The 17,763-nt window shown below is 43.4% G+C and overlaps 1 protein-coding gene across 6 annotated transcripts in view; it reads left to right on the top strand.

Moving 5' to 3' along the window:
• GRIP2 (glutamate receptor interacting protein 2) overlaps window positions 1–17,763 on the top strand; it is a 92,371-nt gene that overhangs the window by 53,958 nt on the left and 20,650 nt on the right. For all 6 annotated transcript variants that reach the window (XM_060161071.1, XM_060161070.1, XM_060161066.1 and 3 more), the window contains one exon: window positions 16,181–16,325. In XM_060161071.1, coding sequence (XP_060017054.1) covers window positions 16,181–16,325 — 145 coding nt within the window. The remainder of the gene's footprint in view (window positions 1–16,180; window positions 16,326–17,763) is intronic.

Genomic DNA, 17,763 nt, shown 5'->3' with positions numbered 1-17,763 from the left:
GTCTGAGTGCAAGGGTGTATTAACGGTTGAGGGAATGGGTGAAAGGATGGCAGGAGGCAATGTGTGTATTAATGACTGAGGGAGTGGGTGAATTAATGCCTGAGAGAATGGGTGTACTAATGGATGAGGGAAGGGGTAAACTAATGGTTGAAGGAATGGGTGTATTGTCGTGAGGGAATGGATATATAATGGCTGTGGGAATGGGTGAATTAATGGCTGAGAGGAGGGATGAATTAGGGCATGAGGAAATGTGTATATTAATGGCTGAGACAATAGATGAATTAACGACTGAGGGAATGGGTGTATTAGTGGCATGTGGGAATGGGTATATTAATGGATGAAGGAAAGGGTGTATCAATGGCTGATAGAATGTGTGAACTCATCGGTGAGGGGAGGGGTGTATTAGGCATGAGAAATTGGTGTAAAAATGGCTGAGGGTATAGATGAATTAATGGTTGAGGGTATAAGTGAATTAATGGCTGAGGGAATGACTGGATTAATGATTTCAGGATTGGCTGAATTATGGGCTGAGGGAATGTCTGAATTAATGCCTAAGGATCTGGTTGCATTAATGCCTTGGACAATGAGTAAACTAATGACGGAAAGAATGGGTGAATTAATGACTTCCAGAAATGGTGTATTGGTGGCTGAGAGAACGGGTGAACTAATGGCTGAGTGGATGGATGTATTAATAGCTGACAGAAAATTTGTATTAGGGCTGACAGATTGTGTGAATTAATGGCATGAAATGGGTATATTAATGGCTGAGAAATGGGGGAATCATGGCTGAGGGAAAGGGTATTTTAATGGCTCAGGGAATAGCTGAGATAGTAGGTGAATTTATGGTGAAGAGGTTGGGTGACTTAATGGCTGAGGGAATAGGTGAACTATGGCTGAGGGAAAGGGAGAAATAATGACTGAGGAAGTGGGTATATTAGTCCCTGGGGTAATGGGTGTATTAATAGCTGAGGATATGGATGAATTAATGGCTGGGGGAATGCGTGTTTTAAACACTGAGGGTATCCATAAACTAATGTCTGAGGGAATCTGTGAAGTAATAATGGAGAGAATGGTGAACTAATGGCTGAGAGAATGGAAGTATTGATAGCTGACAGAAAGGTTGTATTAGGACTGAAGGATTGCATGAATTAATGGCATGAGGAAGTGGGTGTATTAATGGCTGAGGGAATGGGTGAAATAATGGCTGAGGGAATGGGTAAATTAATGGATGTTGGGGATGTGTGTATTAATGATTGCGGGAACAGGTGTTTCAAAGGCTGAGGGAAAAAAAAAAAGGCTGAGGGAATGGTTGAATACTGGCTAAAGGGAAGGGAGAATCAGTGGCTAAGGGAATGAGTGACTTGACAACTGAAGGGATTGGTGATTTAAATGCAGATGGAATGGGTGTATTAATGACTGAGGGATTAGCTGAATTACTGGCTGAGGATATGGGTGAACTAATCAGTGACTGAATGGGTATATTAGGCTTAAAAGTATTGGTGTATAAATGACTGAGGGAATGGGTGAAATAATGGCTGAGGGAATAGGTGAGTTAATGACTGAGGAAATGGGTAAATTAATGGATGGGAGGATGTGTGTATTAATGGTTGCGGTAACTGGTGTTTCAAAGGCTGAGGGAATGGTTGAGTAATGGCTAAAGGAAAGGGGCAATCTGGCTGAGGCAATGAGTGTAATGACAGCTGAAGGAATTGGTGATTTAAATGTGGATGGAATGGGTGTATTAATGGCTGAGGGAATGATTGAATAATAGCTGAGGCAAAGGGTGAAATAATCGCTGAATTAACAGATGAAGTAATGGCATGAGGGAATGGATGTGTTAATGGCTGAAGGAATGGGTGAACTAATCGCTGAGGGGATGGATGTATTAGACCTGTGGGAATTGGTGTATAAATGGCTGAAGGTATAGGTGAATTAATGGCGGAGAGACTTGGTGAATTCATGGCTGAAGGGAAGGGTGAATGAAAAGCTAAGGGATTGCCTGAATTCATGGCTGAGGGATGGGTGAATTAACAGATGAAATAATGTGTGTTTTAATGGTTGAGGGAATTGGTGTATTGAAGGCTGGGGGGAATGGCTGAAGTAATGGCTGAGGTTGGGTGAAGTAATTGCTGAGGGAATGGGTGTATTAGGAAAGAAAGAATTGGTGTATTATTGGCTGATGGAATGGGTGAATTAATGGCTGAGGGATTGCCTGAATTAATGGCTAAGGAAATGGATAAGTAATGGATGGGGGAGTGTGGTATTAATGGTTGAGGGAATTGGTATATCAAATGCTTTGTGAATGACCGAAATAATGCCGAGGGATTGGCTGAATTAATGGCTGAAAGAATGGCTGAAGGAATGGTTGAAATAATAACTGAAGGAATGGGTGAACTCACGGCATTAGGTTGGGGTAAAATAATGGCTGAGCTAATGAGTGAACTAATCGCTGAAGGGATGGGTGTATTAATGGCTGAGAGAATGGGGGAAAGGCTGAAGAAATAGTATAATTAATGGCCGAGAGAATGTCTCAGACATTGGCTGAATTAGTGGGTGACAGAATGGGTGAATTAATAATTGAGAGAATGGGTGCACTAGTCGCCTAGAAAATGGGTGTATTACAATTTGAGGGGATGGGTGAACTAATTTTTTAGGAAGTGGGTGAATGTGGCTGATGGACTGGGTGAACTAATGGCTGAGGTAATAGGTGAATTAATGCCAGAAGGACTGGGTGCCTTAGTGGCTTAGAGAATGACTGAACTAATGGCAGAAAGAATGGGTCAATTAGGACTTCGCTGGTGGCGCAGTGGTTAAGAATCCGCCTGCCAGTGTGGGACACGTGGGTTCGAGCCCTGGTCCGGGAAGATCCCACATGCCGCGGAGCTACGATGCCCGTGCACCACAGCTGCTGAGCCTGCACTCTAGACCCAAACGCCACAACTACTGAGGCCTAAGCGCCACACCTACTGAGGCCCGTGCGCCTGGAGCCCGAGCTCCCCAACAAGAGGAACCACGGCGATGAGAAGCCCACTCACCACAACGAAGAGTGGCCCCCACTCGCCGCAACTACAGAAAGCCTGTGTGCAGCAACAAAGACACAAAGCAGCCAAAAATAAAACTAATTAATTAATTAGTTTTTAAAAATAGCCTGATAGAAAGTTGGTATTAGGGCTGAGGGTATTTGTTAATTAATTCCATGAGGAAATGGGTGTATTAACGGCTGAGGGAATTGATGAATAATGACTGAAGGAATGGGTGTATTATAGGTAAGGCAATAGGTGTATTAATGGCTGAGGGATAAAGTGAATTAATAGTTGAGTTAATGGGTGAATTATTGCCTGAGGGTATGGGAGAATTAATGGCTGAGGAAATGGATGAACTAAAGGCTGAGGGAATGGGTGAATTTTGGCTGAGGGAGTGGGTGACCTACTCCTAACAGAATTAGTGAATTAATGGCTGAAGGAATGGATAAATGAATAGCTGCAGAATAAGTGTATTAGTGGCTGAAAGAATGGGTGAAATAATGGAAGAGAAAATGGCTTACTTAATGGTGATGAGTATGGCTGAATTATTGGCTGAGGGAATGTCTGAATTAATGTCTGAAGGAACGAGTAAATTAATGTCTGAGAGAATGAGTAAAATAATGGATGGGATATATGTATTAATGGCTAAAGGAATAGGTGATTTAATGACTCAGGTAATGGGTGAATTAATGGCTGAGGGGTGGGCTAAATTAATGTCTACGGGAAAGGGTGAATTAAAGGCAGAGGGAATGTGTGTATAGGGCTGAGGGAATGGGTAAATTAATAGCATGCAGAAATGGGTGTATTAATGGCTGAGGAAATGGGTGAATTAATGGCCGAGCTAATGACTATTAATGAGGGAATGGGTGAACAAATCACTGAGGGAATAGGTGTATTAATGACTAAGGAATGGGTGAATTAATGGCTGAGAGGAGTGGTGAATTAGGGCATGAGGAAATGTGTGTATTAATGGCCGAGGCAATAGATGCATTAATGACAGAGGGAATTGCTGTATTAATGGTATGAGGGGATGGGTATATTAATGGATGAAGAAATGGGTGTATCAATGGTTGAGAGAATGTGTGAATCAATTCCTGAGGGGATGGGTGTATTAGGCATAAGGAAATTGGTGTAAAAATGGCTGAGGTTCTAAGTGAATTAATGGCTGAGAGAATGGCTGAATTAATGAATTCGGGATTGGATAAATTATTGGCTGAGGGAATGTCTGAATTAATGTCTGAGGGAATGGGTAAATTAAGGGATGGAGGATGTGTGTATTAGTGGTTGTGGGAACTGGTGTTTCAAAGGCTGAGGGAGTGGTTGAGTAATGGTTAAAGGGAAGGGAGAATCAGTGGCTGATGGAATGAGTGAATTAACAGCTGAAGGAATTGGTGATGTAAATGCAGACGGAATGGGTGTATTAATGGCTGAGGGATTAGCTGAATTAATAGCTGAGGATATGGGTGAACTAATCAGTGACCGAATGGGTAGGTATATGAGGCATAAAAGTATTGGTGTATTAATGACTGAGGGAATGGGTGTAATAATGGCAGAGGGATTGGCTGAATTAATGACTGAGGGAATGGGTGAATAAGTGACTGAGAGAACGGTTGCAATAGTGGCTGAAAAATTGGTATATTAGTGGTTGAGGGAATGGGTGAACTAATGTCAGGAAATGGGTGAATATGGCTGTCAGAATGGGTGCACTAATGGCTGAGAGAATGGGTGAATCAATCCCTGAGGAACTAGGTGCCTTAGTGGCTTAGACAGTGAGTGAACTAATGGCAGAAAGAATGTGTGAATTAATGGCAGGGGTAATGGGTGAATTAATGACTTCCTCAAATGGTATATTGGTGGCTGAGAGAACCGGGTAAACTAATGGCTGAGAGATTGTATGTATTAATAGCTGACGAAAAGGCATTAGGACTGATGGATTGCATGAATTAATGGCATGAGGAAATGGGTATATTAATGGCTGAGAAATGAGTGATTTCATGACTGAGGGGATGTGTGAAGTAATGGCTGAGGAAATGAATGTATTAATCGCTTAGGGAATGGATGAATTGATGGCTGAGGGAATGGGTGAATAAATGGCTGAGAGAATGGCTGCATAGTGGCTGAAAAATTGGTGTATTAGTGGTTAAGGGATGGGTGAACTAATGCCTTAGGAAATGGGTGAATATGGCTGTCAGAATGGGTGAACTAACGGCTGAGGGAATAGATGAATTAATGCCTGAGGAACTGGGTGCATTAGTGGTTTGGACAATAAGTAAACTAATGGCAGAAAGAATGGGTGAATTAATGGCAGAAGTAATGGGTGAATTAATGACTTCAGGAAATGGTGTATGGATGGCTGAGAGAATGGGAGAACTAATGGCTGGGAGAATGGATGTATTAATAGCTGACGAAAAGTTTGTATTAGGATTGACAGCTTGTGTGAATTAATGACATGAGGAAATGGGTATATTAATGGCTGAGAGAATGGGTGAATTCATGGCTGAGGGAATGTGTGAAGTAATGGCTGAGGGAATGAGTGTATTAATGGCTGAGGGAATAGGTGAGTTAATGACTGAGGGAATGGGTGAATTAATGGCTTAAGCGTTGGCTGAATAAATGGCTGAGAGAATACCACAATTAATGGCTGAGGGTAAGAGTGAATTAATGGATGTGGGCATTGTGTGTATTAATGCCTGAAGGTACTGGTGTATCAAAGTCTGAAGGAATGGTTGAATAAGTGGCTGAGGAAATAGTTGAATAACAGCCGAAAATGGGTAAATTAATGACTTATGGAATGGGTGAATTAGTGGCTTAGGGAATGGGTGAATTAATGGCTGAGGGAATGAGTGAAATAAGGACTGAATGGATGAATTAAAGGCTAAGGGAATGTGGGTATTATGGCTGAAGAAATGGGTAAATTAATGGCCTGAAGAAATGGGTGTATTTGTAGGTGAGGGAATGGATGAATTAATGGTGAAGGAATGTGTGTAGTAAGGGCTGAGGCAATGGATAAACTAATGGCTCAGGGAATCTGTGAATTAATGATTGAGGGAATGGTGAACCAATGGCTTAAGGATTGGGTTTATTAATGACATGAGGGAATGGGAGTATTAATGTCATGAGGGAATGGGTGAACTAATCACTAAAGGAATGGGTTTATTAAGCCTGAGGGAATTGGTGTATTAATGGCTGATGGAATAGGTGAATTAATGGCTAAGGGAATGAGTGTATTAATGGCTGAGGTAATAGGTGAGTTAATGATGCAGGGAAAGAGTGAATCAATGGCTGACGGACTGGCTGAATTAATGGCTAAGGGAAAGGGTGAATTAATGGCTGAGAGGATGGGTGTATTAATGGCATGAGGCAATGGGTATATTAATGTGTGATGGAATGGATGAATTAATGGAGAGGGAATGAGTGAATTAAAGGGTGAGGGAATGTGTGTATAGGGCTGAGGGAATAGGTAAATTAATGGCATGAGGAAATGTGTGTATTAATGACTGAGGGAATAGACGATTTAATGCCTGAGGGTATGGGTGTATTAATGGCATGAGGGATAGGTGTATTAATTGATGAAGGAATGGGTGTATCAATGGCTGATGGAATGGGGGAATTGCTGAGGGGATAGGTGTATTAGTGGCTGAGGGAATGGGTGAATTAATGGCTGAGAGGACTGGCGAATTAATGGCATGAGGAAATGTGTAATGGCTGAGGAATAGATGAATTAATGACTGAGGGAATGAGTGTATTAATGGCATGAGGGAATGGGTATATTAATGGATGAAGGAAAGGGTGTATTAATGGCTGAGAGAATGTGTGAAATAATCATGAGGGGATGTGTGTATTAGGCATGAGAAATCGGTGTAAAAATAGCTGAGGGTATAGGTGAATTAATGATTGAGGGTATAAGTGGATTAGTGGCTGTGGGAATGGCTGAATTAATGGATTCAGGACTGGCTGAATTATTGGCTTCTGGGAGTGTCTGAATTAATATCTGAGGGAATGGGTAAATTAATGGTTGGGGGGGATATGTGTATTAACAGTTGTGGAAACTGGTGTTTCAAAGGCTGAGGGAATGGTTGAGTAATGGTTAAAGGGAAGGGAGAATCAGTGGCTGAGGGAATGAGTATAATGATAGCTAAAGGAATTGGTGATTTAAATTCGGATGGAATGGGTGTATTAATGGCTGAGGGAATGGTTGAATAAATAGCTGAAGAAATGGGTGAAATAATCACTGAATTAACAGGTGAAGTAATGGCATGAGGGAATGGGTGTATTAATGGCTGTGGGAAGGGGTGAATTAATGGCTGAGGGAGTGGATGTATTAGACCTGTGGGAATTGGTTTATTAATGGCTGAAGGTATAGGTGAGTTAATGGCTTAGGAAATGGGTGAATTATTGGCTGAGGGAATATGTGAAGTAATGGATGAAGTAATGTATTAACTAATGGCGGAGGGAATGAGTATATAATCGCTGAGGAAATAGGTGAGGGAATGGTGAATTAATGGCTGAGGGGTTGGCTGAATTAATGGCTGAGTGAAAGGGTGAATTAGTGAATCCAGGCATGGGTGAATTAATGGATGTGGGAATGTGTGTATTAATAGCTGAGGGAATTGGTGTATCAAAGGCTGAGGGAAAGCTGAATTAGGGGCTGAGGGAATAGTTGAAGTAATGGCTGAAGGCATGGGTGAGTTAGTGGATGAGGGAATGGGTGAATTAGTGGTCGACTGAATAGTTGAATTAATTACTGAGGGAATGCATGTATCAGTGGTTGAGGGATTAAGTGATCAATGGCTGATTGATCAATGATACACCCATACCATTGATCATCACTGATCAATGGCATGGGTGTATCAATGTCATGAGGGAATGGGTGTATTAATGGCTGAGGGAATGGCTGAATTAATGGCTGTGGGAAGGGATCAATTAATGTTGAGGGAATGGGTGATTTAATGGCTATGGGAATGGAGGTATTAGTGGCTGAGAAAGTGCTTGAATTAATGGCTGAGGGAATGGGTGAACTAATCACTAACAGGATGGGTGTATTAGGCACGGGCAAATTAGTATATTAATGGCTGTGGGTTTAGGTGAATTAATGACTCAAGAAATGGGTGAATTAATGGCGGAGGGACTGGATGAATTCGTGTGTGAGGGAATGCCTGAATTAACAGCTGAGGGAATGGGTGAATTAATAGATACGGGAGTGCGCGAATTAAACCAGATGGAGAAATGTGTGTATTAATGGCTGAGGGAATTGGTGTATGGCAGGCTGAAGGAATGACTGAGTTAATGGCTGAGAATATGGTTGAATTAATGGCTGAGAGATGGGTGCATTAGAGGCCTAGTAAATGGTTCTATGGTGGTTGAGGGAATGGGTGACTAATGGCTGAGGGAATGGATGAATTAATACCTGAAGGACTAGGTGAATTAGTAGATTAGAGAATGAGTGAACTAATGGTGGAAAGAATGGGTTAATTAATGGAGGAGGGAATAGGTGTACTAATGAGAGAGAGAATGGGTGTGTAATGGCTGAGAGAATGTGTAAACTGATGATGAGGGAATGGGTGAATTAATGGCTGAGAGGAGTGGTGAATTAGTGGTTGAGGGAGTGGGTGAACAAATCGCTGAGGAGGTGGGTGTATTAGGCATAGAGGAAATTAGTGTAAAAATGGCTGAAGGTATAGGTGTATCAATGTTTGAGGGTATAAGTGAATTATGGCTGAGGGAATGGGTAAATTAATGCAAGGGGGAATGTATGTATTAATGGTTGCAGCAACTGGTGTTTCAAAGGCTCAGGGAGGGCTTCCCTGGTGGCGCAGTGGTTGAGAGTCCGCCTGCCAATGCAGGGGACACGGGTTCGTGCCCCGGTCCAGGAAGATCCCACATGCCGCGGAGCGGCTGGGCCCGTGAGCCATGGCCGCTGAGCCTGCGCGTCCGGAGCCTGTGCAGCGGGAGAGGCCACAACAGTGAGAGGCCCGCGAACCGCAAAAAAAAAAAAAAAAGCCTCAGGGAATGGCAGAATTAATGGCTGAGGGAATGGTTGAGTAATGGCTAAAAGAATGGGACAATCAGTGGCTGAGGGGATTGGTGATTTAAATGCGTAAGGAATGGGTGTATTAATGGACGAGGGAATGGCTGAATTAATGGCTGAGGGAATGGTTGAAGTAATAGCTGAGGGAATGTGTGAAAAAATCGCTGAATGAACGGGTGAACTATAATGGCATGAGGGAATGGGTGTTTTAATGGCCGTGGGAATGCGTGAGTTAATGACAGAGGAGTGGGTGAATTCATGGCTGAGGGATTGCCTGAATTAATGGCTTTGGGATGGGTGAATTAATGGATGGCGGAATGGGTGTATTAATGGGTGAGGGAATAGATGAATTAATGGCTGAGGCAATGGGTATTTCAATGGCATGAGGCAATGGATATATTAATAGGTGAAGGAATGGATGAATTAATGGCTTAGAGGTGTGGTGAATTAATGGACAGGGAATGGATGATTTAAAGGCTGAGGGAATGTGTGTATTAGGGCTGAGGGAATGGGTAAATTAGTGGCATGAAGAAATGGGTACATTAGTCACTGAGGGAATGGGTGTATTAGCTGAAGGAAAGGATGAATTAATGGCTGAAGAATGGGTGTATTAAGGGCTGAGGGAATGTGCGGTTTAACGGCTGAGGCAATGGGTGAATTAATGGCTGAGGAAATGCATGTATTAGTTTTTGAGGGAATAAATGAACGATGGCCGAGCAATAGGTGTATCAATGTCATGAGGGAATGGGTGAATTAATGGCTGACGGAATGGGTGAATTAATGGCATAATGGCTGAAGGAATGGGTGAATTAATGCCTGACTGGATGAATTAAAGGTTGACGATGTGGGTGTATTAATGCCATGAAGGAAAGGGTGAACTAATGGATGAAGGAATGGGTGTATTAATGGCTGAGGGGATGGGTTTTTCCTGGCTAAGGGAATGGGTGAACTAATGGCAAAGGGAATGGATGAACTATGGCTGAGGGAATGGGTTTTTCATGGCTAAGGGAATGGGTGAACTAATGGCAAAGGGAATGGGTGAACTATGGCTGAGGGAATGGGTTTTTCATGGCTGAGGGGATGGGTTTTTCATGGCTAAGGGAATGGGTGAACTAATGGCAAAGGGAATGGGTGAACTATGGCTGAGGGAATGGGTTTAATTTCCTGAATGAATGGGTGAACTAATGACTGAGGGAATAGGTGTGTTAATACTTGAGGGAATGGCTGAATTAATGCCTGAGGGAATGTTTGAAATAGTGACTGAGGGAATGGCTCAATCAGTAGCTTAGGGAAAAGGTGAATCAATGGCTGTTGGAATGGCTGAATTAATGGCTGAGGGAACGGGTGTTTTAATAACAAAGGAAAGGTTAACCAATGGCTGACGGAATAGGTGAATTAATGACTAAGGGAATGGGTGAATTAATGGCTTAGGGATATAGTGACTCAATGTTGGTGACATGGGTGAATTAATGGCTGAGGGAATGTGTGTAATAATGGGTGAATTAATGGCATGAGGAAATGGATGTATTAATGGCATGAGCTAATGGATATATTAAAGGAAGAGGGAATGGCTATATTAATGCCTGAGCCAATGTTTTAAATATGGCTGAGGGAATGGGTGAATTAATGCCTAAGGGAATGGGTGCATTAATGGCAGAGGGAATGGGTCTATTAATGGCATGAATGAATGGGTGAACTAATGGCTGACAGTTGGATATAACAATTTCATGAGGGAATAGGTGAGTTAATGGCTGAGGGAATAGGTGAGTTAATGGCTGAGGGAATGGCTGAATTAATGGCTGGCGGAATGGCTGAATTAATGGCTGAGGTAATGGTGTTTTAGTGGTGGAGTAAATGGAATCATTAATGGCTGGGGAAATGGGTATATTGGTGGCTGTGGGAATGAGTGAATTAATGGCTGAGGGAAGGGGTGAATTAATGGGTGTATTAATGGCTGAGGGAATAGATGAATTGATGGCTTAGGGAATCATTAATAGCATGGGGGAATTGGTGACCCATTAGGGAATGGTTCATTAATGGCACGAGAGAATGGGTGAACTAATGGCTGAGGCAATGGATGTATTGGGATGAGGAACTTGGTGTATTAATGGCTGAGGGAATAGGTGAATTAATCGTTTAGGGAACAGGTTAAAAAGCTCAGAAATAAACCCACGCACCTATGGTCAATTATCTACAACAAAAGAGGCAAGACTATAAAATGGAGGAAAGACAATCTCTTCAATAAATGGTGCTGGAAACACTGGACTGCTACATGTGCAAAAATGGAATTAGAACATTCTTTAACACCACACACAAGAATAACTCAAAATGGATTAAAGACCTAAATGTAAGACCAGATACCATAAAACTCTTCAAGGAAAACATAGGTGGAACACTCTGACATAAATTGCAGCAATATCTTTTTCGATCCATCTCCCGGAGTAAATGGAAGTAATCCATCTCCCAGATACCATAAAACTCTTCAAGGAAAACATAGGTGGAACACTCTGACATAAATTGCAGCAATATCTTTTTCGATCCATCTCCCGGAGTAATGGAAGTAAAAACAAAAACAAATGGGACTACTTAAACTGAAAAGCTTTTGCACAGCAAAGGAAACCATAAACAGAACAAAAAGACAACCCAGAGAATGGGAGAAAATATTTGCTAACGATGCGACTGACAAAGGATTAATCTCTAAAATTTACAAACAGCTCATGTAGCTCAATATCAAAAAAACAAGCAACCCAATCAAAAAATGGGCGGAAGACCTAAAGAGACATTTCTCCAAAGAAGACATACAGATGGCCAACAGGCACATGAAAAGATGCTCGAGGTCGCTAATTATTAGAGAAATGCAAATCAAAACTACAATGAGGTATCACCTCAGACCAGTCAGAATGGCCATCACCAAAATATCTGCAAACAGTAAATGGTGGAGAGGGTGTGGAGAAAAGGGAACACTGCTACACTGTTGGTGGGAATGTAAATTGGTGCAGCCACTATGGAGAACAGTATGGAGGTTCCTTAAAAAAACTAAAAATAGGGCTTCCCTGGTGGCGCAGTGGTTGAGAGTACGCCTGACGATGTAGGGGATATGGGTTCGCGCCCCGGTCAGGGAAGATCCCACATGCCGCGGAGCGGCTAGGCCTATGAGCCATGGCCGCTGAGCCTGCGCGTCCGGAGCCTGTGCTCCGCAACGGGAGAGGCCACAACAGTGAGAGGCCCGCGTACCGCAAAAAAAAAAAAAAAAAAAAAAAAACCCTAAAAATAGAGCTACCATATGATCCAGCAATTCCACTCTTTGGCATACATCCAGTGAAAAACATGGTTCGAAAGGATACATACACCCCAGTGTTCATTGTAGCACTGTTAACAATAGCCAAGACATGGAAGCAACCTAAATGTCCATCAGCAGAAGAATGGTTAAAGAAGATGTACATATATACAATGGAATATTTCTCAGCTATTAAAAAGAATGACATAAAGCCACTTGCAGCAACATGGATGGACCTGGAGAATATTATACTAAGTGAAGTAAGTCAGGCAGAGAAAAACAAATATCATATGATATTGCTTATATGCAGAATACAAAAAAAGATACAAATAAACTTATTTACAAAACAGAAATGGACTGACAGACTTAAGAGAACGAAATTATGGTTACCAAGGGGGATGGTGGGCAGGAAGGGATAGATTGGGAGTTTGGGATTGACATGTACACACTGCTATATTTAAAATAAAGTGCCTTTCCGGGCTTCCCTGGTGGCACAGTGGCTAAGAATCCGCCTGCCAATTCAGGGGACACGGGTTCGAGCCCTGGTCCGGGAAGATCCCACATGCTGCAGAGCAACTAAGCCTGTGTGCCACAACTACTGAGCCTGAGCTCTAGAGCCCACGAGCCACAACTACTGAGTCTGCGTGCCACAACTACTGTAGCCCACGCGCCTAGAGTCTGTGCTCTGCAACAAGAGAAGCCGCTGCAGTGAGAAGCCCGTGCACTGCAACAAAGAGTAGCCCCCGCTCACCACAACTAGAAAAAGCCCACACGCAGCAGTGAAGACCCAATGCAGCCAAAAATAAATTAAATAAATTTTTAAAAAGTGCCTTTCCATGAAAAAAAATAGAAGTGAATATTAGATTATTTCTATTTGACAAGGGAATATTACTGTTGAGATTTTCAAAAGTGATGTGTTTGGAAATGTTCTTGTTTCTCCCAGTATATGTAATTGGTAGATATACCTATTTACTGCTCTGAAAGGCAAGCCATTCTGTCTGACCAGATATTTTCTAAGTTATTAGTGAAAATAAGACATATTTAGGTAGGGGCACTAATGAGGCTGTTAGGCAGGGCTGGACCCAGCAGTTTTCTTGTGTTACTCTGCTGATTTGTGTTTGTTTGGTTAGGTGTCTTCTCACTGCTGTTCCTGGCTCTGTATCCCAGGGGACAGTTGCTTTTTTGTCTCTGTAAGAGTAGGAACAATGGATATCAGTAGATATTCAATGCAGCTTTGATAAATCTGATCCTTAGAAACTTTAAAAACAAAAAAACTCAATTTTACCCCAATAATGACATAACTTGACATTTTCACCTAATGTAAGAGCTCCCAGATTACATATATTCTAGAAAGGCAAGAGTCTTCTATTTCAGAGCACAGAATCTAGAGCCAGATTGCTTGTAACTGCACCATTTACTAAGTTGTCACTGTGAACAACTTACCTCAGTGTTTCAGTTTCTTCATCTGCAAAATGAAGGTTAAAATAACACCTGTATCTAAAGTTGTTATGAGAGTTATGTGAGTTTAATAAAAGTAAAGTGCTTTGGAAAAAAATCATTGAGAGAATGGGTGTTTTAGTGGCTGAGGGAATGTGACTTAATGGCTGAGGGAAAGCCTGAAATAATGGCTGACAGAATGTTTGAAATACTGGCTGAGGGAATGAGTGAATTAATGGCTGGGGGAAAGGGTGAATTAATAGCTGAGGGAATCGATGAATTAAAAATGCTGAGTGAATGGGTGTATTAATGGCATGAAGGAAAGGGTGAACTAAAGGCTGAGGGAATGGTGAATTAATGGCTGAGGAAATAGGTGAATTGTTGGCTGGGGGAATGGCTGAATAAAGGCCGAGGGAATGGGTGAAATGATGGCATGAGGCAATGTGTGTATTAATGACTGAAGGAATGGGTGAATTAATGGCTGGGGAATGGGTGAATTAATGGCTGAGGGAAGAGGTGAATTAATGGCTAGGAGAGGTGTGAATTAATGACATGAGGAAATGGATGTATTAACGGCATGAGGGAATGGATATATTAAAGGAAAAGGGAATGGGTGTGTTAATGGCTGCAGGAGTAGGTGAATTAATGCCTGATTAAATGGGTGAATTAATGGCGGAAGTAACTGGTGAAATAATGGAGTGGATTAATTACGGCTGAGGGAATGGGTATGTTAATGGCAGAGGGAATGGTCTGTTAATGGCATGAATGAATGAATGGGTCAACTAATTGGTGAGGGAATGGGTGTTAATGTCGTGAGGGAGTTGTATTAATGGCTGAGGGAATTAGTGGCTGAGGGAAGAGGTGAATTAATTGCAGAGTGAATGACTGAATGAATGGCTGAGGGAATGGATGAACTATGACTGAGGGAATGGGACTATTAATGGCATGAATGAATGTGTGAAGTAATCCGCTGAGGGAATGGGTGTATTAATGCCATGAGGGAATTAGCGTATTATGCCTGGTTGATGGGTGAATTAATGGCTGACGAAATGAGTAAATTAATGGCTGGGGGAATGGGGGAATTAATGGGTGATGGAATGGGTGAATTGACGGCTGAGAGAATGGAGAACCAATAACTGAGGGAATGGATGAATTGATGGCTGAGGGAATTGGTGTATTAAATCCATGAAGGAATGGGTGAATCAATGGCTGTGGTAATGGGTATGATAGTGCCTTTGGGATTGGATGCGTTACTACCATGAGTGAATGGGTGAACTAATGATTGAGGGAATAGGTGAATTAATGGCTTAGGGAACAGGTGTATTAGTTGCCGAGGGAATGGTTGTATTAATGGCCTGATGGAATGGGTGTATTGATGCCTGTACGAATGGATGAATTAATGGCTGAGGGAAGGGGTGAATTAATGGCTATGCAATATGTGTATTAGAGCTGAGGGAAATGGGTGAATTAACAGTATGAGGAATTGGGTGTATTAATGGCTGAGGAAATAGGTGAATTAATGGGAGAGAGTGTGTGAAGTAATGGATGTGGAAATGTGTGTATTAATAGGTGAGTGAATGAGTGAATCAATGGCATGAGGGAATGAGTGTGTTAATAGCTGAGGGATTAGGTGATTTAATGGCTGAGGGAGTGCATGTATTAATGGCATGCGGGAATGGGTCAATTACTGGATGAGGGAATGGGTAAATTAATGCCTGAGGGAATGGGTGTATTAATGGCTAATAAAATGGGTGAATTATTGGCTGAGGGAATGGGTGAATTAGTGGCTAAGGGAATGGGTGTATTCATGGCATGAGGGAATGGGTATATTAATGGCTGAGGGAATGTGGGTATCCAACACATATTGTTGGATGAGGGAATCAGTGATTTAATGTAAGAGGAAATGGAGGCTTAATGGTGAAGAAATAGGTGAAGTAATGGCTGAGAAAATGTGTGTATTAAGGCTAAGGGAATGGGTGTATTAATGGCATGAAGGAAAGAGTGAACTATTGGCTGAGGGAATGGATTTGTTAGTGGCTTAGGAAATGAATGAATTAATGGGTGACGGAATGGGTGTATTATTGGCATAATGGAATGGGTGAACTAATAGCTCAGGCAATGGGTGTATTACTGGCAGAGGGATATAGGTGAATGAATGGCTGAGGGAATGGCTGAATTAAATCTGAGAGAATGGTTGAACTAATGGCTGAGGGAATGGGTGTATTAGTGGCCTAGGGAATTGGTGTATTAGTGGCTGCGTAAATCAGTGAATTAATGTCTGAGGGAGTGGGTGAATTAATGGATGAGTATGATGAGTGTAAGTGCATTAAAGCTTGGCGGGGCTCTGGGAGTGCCCATTCCTACGGCCTACCCCTGATGGGTGTCCCCCAGCCCTGATGCTTACCCCCCCTGCAGATGAACAGGAGACCACAGGTGCCATCAGCTACACGGTGGAGTTGAAACGCTACGGGGGCCCCCTGGGCATCACCATCTCAGGCACAGAGGAGCCTTTCGATCCCATTGTCATCTCAGGACTCACCAAGCGTGGCTTGGCTGAGAGGTGAGCCGGGGCTCTGTGGGGACACACAGGTGAGCCCAGGGACCCCATGGGGCAGGAGCTGGGCTTTGGGATCAGCCAAACTGGATCTTACCTTTGTTCCAACATCGATGGCCTGGGTGACCTGGGGCCTGTCCCATCCCTCTCTGCGCCTCAGTTCCTCAGATGCGGGCCAGCCCCTGGCAGACCTCCTGACTTCAGGTAACTGCTGGATAAATGTATGCTCATCCCTCTGCTCCCCCAAACCTGGAGATCACCCCATTTCTGGAAAGTCAGCATGTGAGTCTTTTTGGAGCACCTGCTATGTGCCTTCATAGTACAGGGGCCATGTCCCTGGTACCTGGGTCCCAGCACAGCCTGTCACCTCTCTTGAGGCATTGGGGCAGGGGTCCCTGCTATCCTCTCCCCTAGAAAGTTTCCCTGAAATTGTGGCAGAAGGGAGAGATGTGAGAAGAAGGGTGTCCAGGCTGTCCAGTTTGGAGGGGGAAGCAGGTGGATCTGGGCCCAGAAGTGGAACTGGTCCCCACGAGGGTCACAGGGAGGCAACCCCAGTGTGGGTGAGACAGCCTTTCTCTGGACAGCTTTGCAGTGAGCTCCAGGCACTGAGAAGAGCTTTCTGTAAAAGGGAAGCCTTGCCCAGCCTGGCGGGCAGAATGGCCCCTTGGAGGAGGACACAGCACAAGGGGCGAAACCATGGTGGGGTGGTGCAGGCGGATGGGAGGGATTCTGGGGCTGAGGCGTCAACCTGTTGGCGTCTGTGCTCCTGGATCGCCCCCTGCTGGGTGTCCAGCAGACTGCAGAGGCCAGTGGGACCGGTTCTGACCTCAAATGTCTTCATCCACTCTGGCATTTTCTGAGTACCTACTGTGCGCCAGCCCTACAGGGCACAGTAGACAACCTGTCTGCCTTTGCCTGGCCGATCCAGGTCAGCACTGTCTAACTGAAGTATAATGTGAGCTACAAATTTATTTATAAACTTTTCAGCAGCCACATTAGAAAAGTAAAAAGAAATTTTTTAGATCTTAAATATGTACTTATTTCAACATGTAATCAATATAAAAATAATTAACAAAGTATTTTACATTCTTCTTTCATATTATGTCTTCAGAATCTGGTGTGTATTTTACACCTCCAGCATGTCTCCGTTCAGGCCAGCCACAGTTCAGAAGCCCAGTAGCCACATGTGGCTGGTGGCCATCGTACTGGACGGCACAGCTCTGGCCTTCCCCCCAAATCCACCATATTCTGACTCAGTCACTCCCCTAGGCCCTCAGGGAGCTTGCTGGGCAATGCTGGGCGTGGAGGGGCTTGACCCTCCGTGAGCTCCCACCTGGGGGCAAAATCTACATTTAGAGTTTAAGACCCCCCACTCCAGTCCACTGCTTCCTTCTCCCCCACCCAGGTCAGGTGCATTCTCAGCACCTGCTGCAACCCCCCTCCC

This window comes from Lagenorhynchus albirostris, chromosome 10 (assembly GCF_949774975.1).
Source record: "Lagenorhynchus albirostris chromosome 10, mLagAlb1.1, whole genome shotgun sequence".
Lineage (NCBI taxonomy): Eukaryota > Metazoa > Chordata > Mammalia > Artiodactyla > Delphinidae > Lagenorhynchus > Lagenorhynchus albirostris.
This window is presented reverse-complemented; position numbering and strand designations above follow the sequence as displayed.